This window comes from Eimeria necatrix, genomic scaffold (assembly GCF_000499385.1).
Source record: "Eimeria necatrix Houghton genomic scaffold, Enh_scaff159, whole genome shotgun sequence".
In the NCBI taxonomy this organism is placed as follows: Eukaryota; Apicomplexa; class Conoidasida; order Eucoccidiorida; family Eimeriidae; genus Eimeria; species Eimeria necatrix.
The window spans coordinates 48570-62699 of NW_013652291.1; the positions used below are offsets into that span (position 1 = coordinate 48570).

General features: G+C 49.7%; 2 protein-coding genes across 2 annotated transcripts; one reads left to right on the top strand and one right to left on the bottom strand.

The window, feature by feature from the left end:
* Positions 1 to 205: 205 nt before the first annotated feature.
* Positions 206 to 4780, bottom strand: ENH_00017900 (hypothetical protein, conserved; the record flags this gene model as incomplete). The annotated part of the gene is made up of 12 exons (XM_013579295.1): positions 206 to 443; positions 546 to 693; positions 792 to 979; positions 1083 to 1207; positions 1342 to 1373; positions 1503 to 1565; positions 1735 to 1804; positions 1924 to 2102; positions 2254 to 2511; positions 2838 to 2946; positions 3086 to 3963; positions 4078 to 4780. 12 exons carry the CDS (start codon positions 4778 to 4780, stop codon positions 206 to 208), a joined length of 2991 nt encoding a protein of 996 aa, XP_013434749.1.
* A 689-nt stretch (positions 4781 to 5469) lies between these two features.
* Positions 5470 to 12012, top strand: ENH_00017910 (tRNA-splicing endonuclease positive effector protein, putative; the record flags this gene model as incomplete). The annotated part of the gene is made up of 16 exons (XM_013579296.1): positions 5470 to 6036; positions 6197 to 6778; positions 7275 to 7829; positions 7992 to 8088; positions 8257 to 8410; positions 8574 to 8694; positions 8893 to 9003; positions 9328 to 9453; positions 9597 to 9710; positions 9897 to 10133; positions 10232 to 10306; positions 10437 to 10595; positions 10842 to 11144; positions 11329 to 11468; positions 11568 to 11693; positions 11907 to 12012. The coding sequence occupies 16 exons, from the start codon at positions 5470 to 5472 to the stop codon at positions 12010 to 12012; spliced, it is 3573 nt and encodes a 1190-aa protein (XP_013434750.1).
* Positions 12013 to 14130: the final 2118 nt, after the last annotated feature.

Below are 14130 nucleotides of genomic sequence, written 5' to 3' on the forward strand. Positions count from 1 at the left end.
CAGAAGATATCCCACTGGAATCAAGTTCCCAATCCAAAGGTTGAGAGGATGTAAGACTGTCGAAGGTGGCGAATGATTCTAGCAAATTTCCCAGGAGATATTTCTCTACAACCTGATTCGGTAGTAGGTTGTGTCGTGGTGGTCTATTGCTTCCTTCAGCCTCACATGCAATGCGATTGCTTCCTGTCAGTATAGGTTAAGCAAATTACCGCACGAGTTCAGCTGAAGAAATTTGGCGAGGATCTTCTAACTGCAATTTTTCTTGGCGCAGAGAAGCAGAAAAGTGCGAAAGCCATTCGGTGACGCCTTCAGCGAGAGACGTATCATGAGAGTAGTGTTGGTGCAAACAGTTGACGGTATCCTTGCACAGCATTTCTAGAAGGTCATTGTCTTTTGAGCGGATCAGCTGGCGGGCCACTGAATCAACAGCACTTGTTATTGCTCTGAAAAAAAGAACGTGGACAAGCTATCATACATAAAAGTATCTTCTTTTTCCGGAACCATATGCAGTTTTGCCCGCTTTTCCAGGTATTTTATTCACTCACAGCTCTTCGGATCGCTGGAAGCGGGGGCTTCGTTTGATGGGGTTCTCTTTGGCAAGCAAAGCAGAGGTAGATAGCCCACAGAGAATTTGCGGATAAAATTCTTCCACACCCAATCCAATGGAGAGGAGCAGCTCCAAAGTTTGCAAGCCTGCAGCCCTCACAGGAAGCAACACCACATATTCCGGTTTCCACGGGAGCTTTCAATCTCTTTCACGGGCGACAGAGTCCTATGGGTGTTTTTCTCACCCTCCAAAACAGCATCCGCCGAAACGCTTTCAATCGCGTCCAAACAAAAGCTCATCCAGTCAGACAGTCTCAAGTTCGCGGAGGGTCCGGCGAACTTCAGCAGTTCCCTCGTCCGCTTGAGGAAGGAGGCGCGGAGACCGTCTCCGGCGTTTAGAACCGTGTGGCACATGTCAATCAAGAAGTCTTGGCTACGCAAAAACACAGATTGCTTTAATCGTGGGCAGTCTTCATTCACAGAAACATTTAGCACCACAAGCGACCTGAAACAGCTGCATGCCTTAGCTGACGCACCAGTCTAGAAACGAGTAGTCGCATCCTTCCAGATGTGTGCGACAGACGAATGTAGTGAAGGCCTCGAGATAAGCCTCGAAACAGGTGTCAACTTCGGTGTAAATTGGAAAGCCCCCCATCAATGCCTACGCGAAATGGACAACATATCTTGTTTTTGCGATAGAAGTAGGCACAAAATACAGATTCATATAGCAGCAAGCAACGGCTCTCTATATAAGAGTGCATATTGCAAAGGACAAAAGGTGTCAGTCTTCTGTACCTGGAGAATAGGCACGCTGAAACTGTCGAGAGCTGAGAACAGCAACAAAAGTAAAAACATTTAGTATTATGAGCAGCGGACCACACAGGCAACCTTCTGCGAAGGCTGCGTATTAATTCCCTTGCACTGTGAAACGTAAGAATAATTCCGCTTCCTCTCACCACCCACAGGAGAGCTTGAAATGACCTCGTGTAGACATGTCCAGCCCAAAAAGCGAACTTCGTCTGCGTTTGCCGCAAAGATAATTCTCACACATTGAAAATTTTGTTAGCACCACGATCCAGCACAGTGCCCGCAGTACATGGGCGACCGTTTATTAGATTGATACTCATCGAGTCTCTTTCTTCAGTCACAGAATATTTCGCAGTCTGGTACTTTTGCTTCAGTGCGTACCCTGAGGGACGTCCAGTAGACGAAGAAGTGGTGGTACAATTAGGACGACACTCCGCTCGCCTTCAGTGATCTACATGCAAAAACTCACGGCAAGTACAGGCTGCTCCACTCGTCCTAGACGTCAAGATAGAGTGCAGCCATAAATGCATCATACATACATGCAATTAAGCATACATGCATGGTTCTGACGAGAGCAATCAAAATCCGCGCAGCCTGTACAGCCATTCGGAATGCGCCTTCGTCACTCAGATACGACAGAAAGCCCCGTTCAGAACCTCTGTGAACTACTGAGTATCCAGATGTGGGGAGTTCTGGTGGTAAATTAAGCAATTGCTCGTCAGGAAGGCCTTCAGGCAGTCGCAGCCGTCCTGCAGTGAGGAACACTCAAAGCGACAATGCGATGGCGCAGCAAAAGATGATATACGCGTGACGAATAGCACTAATAAGGATCAATTGCGCATATTGTGGAAGACAGCTCTAAAGGGACTCTGCAGGGAGGCTTGCCTGTAAGTGGGCAACGCGGGTCAACTCCTCTTCCCTGCTCCTGGATCTGGAACTTGGCAATCGCGGTTGCTGCAGCACTAGTAAGTAAAATGCGTGAATCGGCGCGGTCTGCGTTGACCTGAAAGGCCTTGGGAAGCTCTTTGGCTGTTAGTGCACGAGAGCACAAGCCCGTGACGGCGTGTACAAAGACAGTGGATGACAGTCCCAGGAAATGGGACCGCACTGTCCCCTTTGACCTGCAGATGAAGTATTCTTCGCTCTCCTCTAGCAAAGCTGCATCACTCAACAACGTACACCTACGCACAACTGTATAAGAATATGCGCAACGGCACATCTAGAAAGTACTTGAAGGGATATCCACTTGCCCGCAAAGCACTGCAACTTTTAAAAACCTTTTCATTAGCTGAAAATTTAATTCCTTTTGTATTTGTTAATGATCCAGCACGAGTATAAATGAATACTAAAATGCAATTAAAAGCTCTTCCTATCTTGAAAAACAAAAGACCAATGGTAGCACTTAAAGTAAAACGAGGAGGTGCATTACTTTGTAAAATGCATTATATTTCGCACAGCGTATTTCCGGCAATAAGACATCCGACCTCTTGCTTTTCGGACCACCGATTCATCAGTGGCAGCCGCAGCAGCTCCAAAGGTCTCCAGACATTTGGAAGATCCTTGTATATTGAGGGCGAAAGACAGAAGCAGTCCCTGAGCCTCGGAAGTAGCAAATTCAACAGTCTATTGCACTTTGGTAGTTTGCACTGTAGGTGATGTCATAGGAGTATCCAGCATTCCAGACGCACTTCTCCATCTCCTGCGCTACGCGGAGGCGCGCACTGCTGCCTACCTTGACAGTTGCATAGATATAAACTGCCGCTTTGTTCGGCGCGCCTTCAGGTGCTGGGAAGTCTGGCGCGGCGAATGCCCAACAACAGCTATTTTCTGCTGGTCTCTCTGCCACTTCCTGGCTTCGAGCTGATGTATGCTGGGACGAGCTTGCAACCCAACGGAGATGAGGAGGCAAATGCGCTGCGAGAATCATCTTCTCGACCTCACTACCGAAGCGGAAGTCAACCTGCCCCCCCTGAGTCGAAGACGACGAGTTGTGAATATTTTTCTTCGCTGCATTTGGGATAAGAACATCTCTTAAGTCGTCCAAAGCAACAAGGAGCTGGCGGGCAGTTTCAGCACAAATCTGATGCTGCACAGACGCTTCCGCTTCAGCTGCAGCCTTGGCATCCTTCCCCTCTTGACTCGGCTTTGGCGCTGTTCCCCGCACGCTCCCCTGAGCGCCTGCCGATGCTCCATCAGCTGCCGCTTTCGCGGGCAGCGCACAGGCGGCGAGGAGTCTCGAAGAGGAAACGAGAACTTTGGGGCACCGAAGTAAGAGCGCGAGCAGGCGAGTCTGTTGAAGATGCTGAGAAGAACTGCACAGGCGCCCGGAGGCAACCCAGTTGGGAAGGTTGCACCTGACAAGTGAGGAGAGGGGCCCAGATGCAATCCGCTCGATGGCGTGTTCCAGTGTGTCCCCAACGCTGGAAGATGTTTGAGCTGCAGATGCAGAGCACTCTTGTCCAATGCCATCTCCCGTTCTGCTGCTGCAGGAGGACTCCCACTTGAGTCTGAATGAAAGCCTCTCATCGAGCCACGCAAGGATCTTCGGTAGCATATGAGTAGCAATTGATGGCGACACTCGTATAAGAATGTCCAAGGCAAATAGTGCTTCTGCACACCAGCACAGCAGCCGCAGAATCTGGCCATGAAAGCGTGCTCCACGATTCAGCAATTTGTAAAGGGAAAGCGCCGTAGTCAATGCAAAGTCGTTGCTAAAAGGCTTACCTCTTACTACGTCATCAGCGGACACGGATTCAACTTTACAGCGGTCCGTAGCGTCAGAATCGGGCACACTTGGGCCAGACGAGGAGCCACTGGATTTGCTGGGATGATGGGAGCAGTCGGCCGGCGTCTGCGCCGCTGGTTGCTTTGTTGGCGGTGGAAACAGAAAACACTCAGCTGAAAGTAGAAGAGCGATTGCCCAGTAAAGAGCAGCTTGGCAAAGAGCTCGCTGGTACTTCAATCTTTCCTCCGCCTCTCCACTGCTTTCATTGCCCTCATCTTCCCCGCTTCCTGCCTCCTGTTGTCCATCAGCAGGACTGGAACTGCCGAGGGCGGCTTCGAAATGGGCCCGCACTTGTGCCACAAAGTGCCTTGTCAGCCACTGAGTCTTATGATCAGATGCTTCCTGGGGCTCTGCCGATAAGCGTGTGGTCTCTGCTGACTGCGTTTCGACGGCCTCTGTAAGGGGGTCATTTAACTGAGACTCGAAGTCAGAGGCCACGTCAGTGTGGGTCGGCTGGCTTGCGCCAGATGATACTTTAGTGACAGATGAAGCTAAGGTATCTGACTGACATAATGAACAGGGTTGCAGCAACTGGGAGAGCGCCACGCGCAATGAAACAGCATACAGAGGCCGACTGCTGCTGAGGCGCTGGGCTGCAACCGCAGCCGCCGCATCGCGAGAGCGTTGGGAAGCTAGTGGCATCGTAATAAGCACCCTCCTTAGTTTAAAAACGTGGGAAGGGCTCGTCTAGACCAGCCGAAGACAGCCGCGGAGGCCTCGGGGGCCCATAGTGCTGGAAACGTAGGAGTGGCATGTGAAGCTCCAAGCGTATATCACGCTTCTCCATAAAAGCAGTATTATGCTTAGGCAAAATGCAGTTAATTGATGCGCCTATTTAATGCATGCTTCTTCTAGCTGGACTGCATGCAGATCATCTCGACATACTCTGGGGGCCCAACAAGGTCTGCCGGAGTGGAAGTCAAGAAGTCTAAACATGCGTCGTCAAACAATGATGCCAATAAGCTTTCATGTGGCATTTTTTTACCACTTTGCACGGGGCTTGAGGCTCAATATTGCTAATGTTATTGGTAAAAGCGTAGTACGGTAGAAGAGACCCTCGAGGTCCCACTCACTCAGTTTGAGTGGGTCGGCATTTCGGCAGGTATAAAGGCTTGTCTGGAGGGGCTCTCCTTTCCGCTATTGAATGACAAAGATGTTGAAACTCAATATTTAGATCAGAAGAAACTACGAGAACCATTGCAAACTGCCTCGGGCCTACTGGGGTCAAATCACCTCAGTTTGAGATTTCCTCGTGTAGGGCCCCACATTAGTCACAGAGCGGGAAAAGGATTACATGAGGAAAGGAGTAAGTTCTAGGCAGTGGATTGCTTATGGTTTCTCTGAAAAATCGAGGTGGGGGCCAATGGGGGTCTTCCTCCAACGGCAGCTCACGGTCTTCATCTAGGCCAAGGGAAAAGTGCTCAGAAGAGGAAATACGGCGAGCGGAGCTCCTTGGCTCCGCCTGGCTGCAGCGTTACCGGCAGATAGAAGGCACAAGTCTGCTGCCATCAGTAGAACCCTTGGATGAGCTATTGCTGGGCCTTGACTTCTTCGAGGACCTGAGGGAAGAAGACGTCCGCGCCTTACCTGCAGACCCTTCCAGAGGAGGTCATGCAGAGGAGAAGGACCAAGGCGAGGACGAAGAAGGCTCAAACGTTGGAAATGAAGAAAATGACACTTCTGCTGAAGCCAGTAACCCATGTGGCGAGCCCAAACAAACTGATCACAGTACAGACGAATCACACAACAGAACGCAGCACCTACGGGCGATACCTACAGTCATACCGAACGAGAACGTCTACGTTGGCTTTTTCTTTCCTCTGTTCCTTCAAGAGGCAAAACAAGCCCTTGCTAGAGCCATCAAGGTCGACCTGGGGCCACCGGAGGACTTTATACAGGTCAGCTGGCACGCAGCCATTCCGACCGTTACTTCTCCCATATAAATCCCTTATTAGCAGAGTCAGAGAGCACACTGAGACTCTTCTACATTGAGTTGGCCGCCGTACTTTTAAAATTTACTCGTTCTTTCTTTCATGTTTCCTCAACATTGCCTCGCAGCAAAGCGGCGAGCCTCGCGGTTCTCTTCTCTCTCTGCATCTGAGCCGAACTGGGAGCGCTGCAGCGGCCTCTGAATCGGTATGCCGGTATTGCCACGGCGACTTGGTCTTGATGTACATTCCAGCAGCAGCAGCTGACACAAATGAGGCGAAGGCGGCGCAGCAAAAAGACAGCAGCAAGGAAGCAACCCAAGACGCCTCTGCGAAGGATAATGCAACTGCCGACAGCGGAAAAGCGGATGAGACTGATGAGGCGCAGGTGCAGCCAACGTGTAAACCTTTGAAGGCGAGGGATTTGGACTGTCATGTTCTCGCGGTTGTGTCCCAGGGTCAGCACGAGTCTATTACTGTTAAACTCCTCACGCCTCTGGGGCCCGCCTACAGTGGCAGAACTGTGCATGGAGTGGAAGGATCATCGGACTCCGCAGAAGTGTACAACCCAGCCACAGGCCGTCCCTATGGATTTTTACTTCCCAGAGAGAGGCAGCGCTTGGTGAAGCTGGTGAAGGCACTGAACGCTCAGTTCACCAGGTGGACGGTGCAGCGAATCATGTCCCTCACAACTCTATACAGAGAGTTCCAGGTGACCATTGCCACGCTGTTAAGATGTCTGTATTATTCTGTCCGTCCTTCCCTGATTATGCGGGTTTGGCTGCCTCCTCCCTTTCTTCTACGCACGGGCATATTTGTGTCTGTCTTCTTCTCTGCCTCTCTCCCTCCTGGGATGTAGATTAGTGCATTTGCTGTTTTGCATGCGTGTAAATATGCATGGCTTCACATCTACTTGTACATCTGTATATTCGCCTGCATGGTTGTACGTGCACAGATGCTTATGGATATGCACGTGTGTACATGAACCAGCTTATGTGTGGTGGAGTACAAGCAAGCGCATGGGCCAGTTTGTATGCTTACATGTGTGTAAATTCATGCGTTCAATTGTGAACATTTCTACGGATGAATGCCTGAGTCTCTGTGTGTGTGCATGCCTTTACTTTTGCGTTTCCTGTAAATCCCTTGTGTCGTCAGTACTGAGTTGCAGGCTAATGGTTTGTGATGACTTTTCTGCATTACGGCTACAGGGATTGATGTCCTTACCTGATCTTCTGCTAAAAGACAGTCTCTTCCGATTGGCGCCGACGGGCCCATCGTCCCAACGGGAATCCGGCAAAAATAAGCTTCTTGGTCCCCTAAACAACCCTCTTTTGGAAAGTAACGAAGACAACAGTGAGACACTACAGGGAGATGAAGAAGAAGGGGAAGCTGCTGCTCCTCCTGTAGCCATGGCCTCTAGTGATGCGCCACCAGCCACCTCCGATGTGCCTGGCACATTGTCCGCCTCGCCTCCTTCAAGAAAGAGTGAAGTATCCGCTGACACTGCAGAAGAGCTAGCTGACGATAAGCCACAGCAAAACGAAAAACGCCTTGTCATTCCAAAGGCTCTGCGAGAGCGTTTAGAGAGCCTGTACAACGCAAGTCAGCTTGCTGCCCTTGAGGATTCCCTTAAGGTTGAAGGGGTCACCCTAATTCAGGGCCCCCCAGGCACTGGAAAGACGTCCACTATTGTTGGAGTTGTTTCTGTCATCCTTCACGCCCAGTTGGAAGGGCAGCAAGACCATAAGTCGGGCCTTCCTAGCGTGAGTTGCAGGCCAATCATGACTTGCGTGAACTGCGTAGTTGGAAAACTGTTCTTTTTGTAGCGACAAAAGGGCGACGCCCACACTACTCAGCTGAGTGGACTGCTATTGCTTCTAACTTTGCGGGCGCTCTAAAAGTCGCTTTCGTTTTGTCACCTGCAGAAAGAACGCAGCACTGCGGAGGAAAAAATGCAGGTCCAGGAGGTGAAAGCAAAAGGGACAACATCGTCTTCTTTAAAACGTCGTCCATGGCTTCAGCGTGAGCAGTGCTAAGGAAGCTTCATTTGTTTGTCTAACTGCCTCGGCCCCTTTTAGTTTCCTTGCACTGGGGCACAATGAGGCGTTTTGAGCTGGCGAATGCACGCAGGCCTTCTTGCTTGTTACGTGGCTATTAAGCGAGGAAGTGATGTTGTGCCGTGTTTCTCAGCAAACTACACAGCTTGGATGGACCTGGACGAGATCACTTTAGAAGACCTTGACAGCCGGATGTTGCTGCAGCCGGCAGCAATGCCAACTGAGCCGCCAATTATTCTTACAAGAGAGCGTCATGAACTGCAACCGGTGTATGTTTACATGTACTCGTCAGGGCGTCATCAGCTTCTTGGAGCTGTTCTCCTCAAACGCAGTAGAAATCAGTGTGCCAAAGGCTGCGGCGCAGGTCTCGTTAGTTGGGGCCACTACTTAGTGTACACGGCCACGTGTTTTGTAGGGGAGCCTGTTTTTGATGCTTGTTCTTTCCCTCAGGCGCATTTTGGTTTGTGCGCCTTCAAATGCTGCCATTGACGAGATTGTAAAGCGTCTTACGGCAGATCCAGAGTCCGGTGGCGGAATATTTGATGGGAACGGTCAAAGATTCTCTCCTTCTGTCCGTCATTCCCACGGTTTTAAACTTCTGCCGTCACTTTATGTTGAGTTCGAGCTCGCCAGTCATTCCTTAGATCTGTTGTTTCTGTTTGAAGTCAGTTTTCCTCCCATGTTTTTTAAAGGAGGGAACTGGAGGAGCACATGAATGGTCTGGTGTTGGGACTGAAGTTATGGCGTATGTTTCAAACCTTGGTTGCAGGTCGTGAGAGTCGGGCCAAATGTACACCCTGACCTGCTGCCGCACAGCCTGCAGTACAAAGCTCTACAGAGACTGAAGTCCAGAGGGGCAACTAATTTTGCTGCCCTATCAGTAAGCGATTTCTGGTATCGCTCTACCAGAGATTCGTATTTTTGGTGCGACGAAAGAGGGAAGACAGAAAGACATCTCACAGCTATCACACCGCTATCACACTGCAGGGACACGTTCACCGAACTCACACCTTTTGGAAGCTGAAGTCAACAGGATTTGGCACCGCAGGCTCTCAGGGCCTGAAACGATGCTACAAGACTTATTCTTTAGCAGTTAAATTGCTTTTAGCTGCGTGTGTCCAGCTTTGTGAGTGCATCAGTGCCTGGACCTCTGATTCCCTGGTAGCAGTCGTCCTGTATTTCTTCATGTGCCTTGGCTGTGTAGGCTGCGAAGGCGGACGTCCTGCGCGACAGCGTAATTGTTTGTGCGACAATCTCCGTTTGCGGCTCAAACGACTTGACGTCGCTTGCAGATTGTTTCGACACGGTGGTTGTAGACGAGGCCTCTCAGGTGGGACTCCACAAGCAGTGAGCCCGCTGTTCACTTCGGCTTCTTTGGCTTGGCGTCCCTTGAGTCTGCCTGACGGCAGATGCTTTTTGAGTGTATTTCACCTGCTACAGCGAAACTGACTGGTGTCTACTCTGCGTTTGCAGGCTGTTGAACTGGCGACACTTATCCCACTCAGACTTGGGTGCAGAAGGCTCATTCTTGTCGGTGACCCAAAACAACTGCCCGCCACCATTTTCTCGAGGGTCGCCATTCAGCTGGTGAGGTTCTAAACTTCTGACTACTATTTTACTGCATAGAATAACTGGTTGTAACGATTTAACGTCCCCAAAACTTTGGCGTCTTGTGGGGCCTGTGAGCGCACAAGCTGCCTTTTGACGTGCGGTTATCATCATTAGACGCAACAGGAGTTCTGTTTTCACTTGGGCTTTTTCCACTCTCCACAGCGCTATGATCGATCACTGTTTCAACGTCTGGAAGGGGCGGGCCAGCCAACCAATATGCTGAGCCAGCAGTACCGCATGCATCCAGCGATCTCCCGCTTTGCTTCGGTTTCCTTCTACGAAGGACTCTTGAAGGATGCTCCTCACTTACCCAATGGCCTTTGGACCCCCTTTCCTTTCTGGCACCGATTGCCAATCCTCCAGCCTCTTGTTTTCTTCAACCTCGACAGCGATCACACAGTAAGCCGCTTGAATTACCATTCAGCAAAATTGTTGGCGCGTAGGTTATTACAACTTCATTTCGTGACGACGCAACTTGTTACATGTGGGATTTGCAGGAGGAGCATACATCTTTTGTCAACTACACAGAGGCAGATTTCGTGCGGCAGCTTGTTGATTTTTTGCGCCGACTGGTAAGGTCATAGGCCCTTCGCCTTCAGCTGTGAATTTTCGTCTCTGTCTGTTGGTTTCCTCCCTGTGCTGAGCTGTGGCGGCGTGAACAACTTCTATTTAGCTCTTTTCAAGGTTTTCTTTCTTGTGCAGTTTATAGCCTCTGGCCACGCCAAATGGGAGCACCGGCTGGCGGTGATCAGCCCGTATGCTCAACAGGTTGTCCTACTGCGCCGAACAATCAAAGCTTTGCTTGGAGTGTCTGAAGGGAAATCCTGCCCAGTAGATGTGAACACTGTAGACGGCTTCCAGGTAGAAACCAGGCTGCCCTCTCCAAGCGAGCTTGCCCCTTGCCCTGCTCATTAATGTCTTCATAGCACCTAAGCAGCATTCTCGTGAGATCCACGGTATTCAGCTTTGGCCATTCGCTGAATGAAACTTGCGTGCTAAGTGGATTTCAAAGAGCTCATAATACACTCCGTTTGATCGTTTGATCTGGCAGAGGGTTGAGGGAGCATTTAAGTTTCTTCATGACTTACGTACTTACGTGGTTGACAGGGCCAAGAAAAAGACTTCATAATTTTCTCAGCCGTTCGCGGAATTCGTAGTGACAGGGAGGAGGCGAAAAAAGGTACCGTTGGCTTTCTGGGAGACATGCGACGCCTGAACGTGGCCGTGACGAGAGGTCGTGTGAATCTTTGGATGGTTGGCAATGGCTGCTTCTTAAGAAGAGATAAGACGTGGGCTAGGCTGTATGCGTATGCTAAAGACCGTCATGCGCTTATATCTATTAGTCGCCGCAATGCGCAACACTCTGCTATCCTCACTAGATGGGTCCTCAAGTACTGCAAGACGCATCATGTAAGCGCAACATACCCGCGGTAGATTGGAAAGAGAATGTGTGAGGTGTCGCCATGCTTTGTATTATATGCATTTATCTAGCATTCGAAATGAAAAACGTTGGAGCCTTCACCGCGATCCCAGTTAGGTCGTACTGCTGGAGGAACTTGGCAACCTGTGTTCGTGTATTGTTTTACGAATTCAGCGAGATAGGAAGTTGCTTGAGGAGCACGCGCCTAAATTCTTAGCGGAACTGTCAGAGAGTTTGAAGGCAATGAGGGAACGGAAACAGAAACGAGGGGGCAAGGAAGAGGAGGAGCCGGCCGACGAGCTACAAACGGAAGGGTAGGCGTAAGGACAGCCATATTCCCCATTATTTCAAGCCATTGTCTCAGAGAACGCCTTTTATTTTTGTGTGAAATTGGTGGTCTTTGTTATTTGCAGTCCTATCAGTTGGGAGCAGCCCGTCGATGACCCTGATGCCGAAGAAGGCGCTGCAGTAACTGGGGAGATGACAACCTTCCATGATGTTGCAGATGAAGGCTGTCTTGACGAAGTTGCTGTGCACATGTAGGGTGTCTCCTGCACAATAAAACCCTCGACAGGATTTCGGCTGTATGAGCGTTTGAGCGCTCTTGACAAGATCAAGCGCTGCTAAATGCAGCGTTTCCGTTGTTGCTTATGAGGGGCTTCGGAGCATGTAGAACGCCTTGCGTCCGCAGCCAATAAGAGAACTGCGATTTCAGGCTATTTTGCTCCTTCCTCTCATTTTGTGCTCTGCAGGCGCGATGAGACCCTCAAGACAGCCGTAGACGCGGAAGCGCAACAGAATCCGGTACAAACAGAATCAAGCGCGAATCTGGCAGAGGCTAACACTGCTCAAGATTGAGGCTGGGCGGCTTCGTAAGAGGCCGAAGTACCGAACAGCTCTTGGAACATCGCTGCACAATGATATCCGTGAACAACAATAGCTTGTCATACTACTGACAAAGGAGAGACAGAAAGGGATGGCTTTGATTATCACAAGCGCCATTCGGCAGCTGCTGTTTACGCTTGACGGCGATTTAAGCGTAATATGTGTGCCTTCTCAGTGACTCGCTTGTGCTTGAGATGGCCTTTTCTGCAGCAAGTTGCCATCCTGGTTCCCTCTGTGTCATTGTCAGTTTTGAGTTGATTCTTGCCCAACTCCTTAACTGTCATATCAAAGGCAAGCTGATGTGGCGTTGCCGACGTGTTGCGAAATTGTATTCATTGATGGACTAGCGTGGTAGGGCTTGTTTTTTCGTGTTGAAGACTATTCGCAGTTGTCGAATTTCTTGTGCGTGAAGTATTGTTTTGAGCGCATGCGTAGCGTCAATTTCCGGTATGGTAAACTAACGGAAGAAGTACGAGATCTTTCCAGTGCGTCACGCAAAAGGCGAGCTTACATGGAATCACATACAATACATCTGCAACTCTTTCGTTACGGCGGTTCCTTGTATGCTAAGCACGTGGCGTATGCCGCCGTAGAACTGCACTGTATGCTGCTAACAATAATGAGACAAAATTTCAACGGTGAGGCCATAGCTTTCGGCTTGTATCTAACTTTTGACACTACGCGGTTACATAGATTTCGTAGCCATGTCAGGCTGGCAGACAACAAGTACGCACAGAACAAATCCAGTGCTGATGAACCTACAAGCAAGCGAACAGAAGGCAAAGCAAACAAACGAAAACATCACTTGCGTAAAAGAACACGGAATGGTATTACTGCGCATCAAACGAAAAATGCAAGAGGAGACATGACGGCCTGCGCGAGCTGGGCTGCGAAAAGCCCAAGGCTACACTCCCCAGAGGCTTGAGGATTTATTGATACGTTCGATTTAGTTTCATGGTGCTCAGATGTTTTGTACAATTGATATGAATTGAGTGTCCTACTGATTCAAGACGGTGGGCAACACCCTAAGATGTTTTGGATGGATGCCGTAGTGGGAATCGATGAATAAGATCTGCTCTCATCCCTCGTGCTCTCATCCCTCCGGCGGGAGTGGAACAAGCTCTTATTCGGTCCCCCACAGGTAAGTTCATGCTTCGCTTTAATCGCTAGGAAGTACAGCAGTAGCTCTAAACTCCCAACTGGCATTTAGAAGCAAAGCACCGTGTTTCGACTGAATGCCAGCAAAACAGTAGTGCAGTGAGAGGGGAGCACACTCACTACCTATATCTAATACAACGCTCTAAACGCACAGAGCACTCGGCTTGAAAAGGAGCCGTGAACCAGTGCAGACCTTCAGTCTGGCGGAACAGAGACAGCATTCGGTTTGGAAAGAAACCTTGAACTAGCACAGACCTTCAGGCTCACAGCTGCGACTCTCAAGACTACGCCAACTATGTTTAAACGTGCTTTCTTTTGTTTCAGGGGGTCCTGCTGTATTTATCATTGAAGTAATGTTGCAGGTGTAAGTGTGCGTTTGCGCCTGCAAAGCAGCTTCAATGATAAATAGAGCAGCATCCAACACAAGTGAAGGTTTGGAACTCTTTGGCTTTTCTTTTAATGGTGATTGTCCCCGAAGCTGTGTTTTACAGTTTCTGCTTCGCCTTTACTGCACAGTCCTGCTCCTTGAACCCCATGAAGCCGTAGCCAGCAACTGCGGCTTTGCCAGGTGGCTTTAGCTACTGAGAGCACTTTACTACTTCGCGAGTCAACGCACTCGCATGAGAGACCAGAACGGAGTGGCGTGATCACTGTGGTGTTGTTCTAATTTACACAAGCACCATTGCGCTAGGTAACATAGTTAGCTTCTCTGTCTATCAAGTTTTCCATAGAAAAATGCGACAGCAAAAAGTATGACACAAAGAGCGTCTACCACATTGGTTGTTTCCATGAGCTATGCCTCATCTTCCTACAGTTACAGTCACGAAACTTCCTGAACGCTCGGTATCCATGGAGAGCGACATAACGACATGGTGAGACATTTTACGGGATATTTTCGCCCAATTCTCAGCGTAAATATCTCCAAGAGGACGA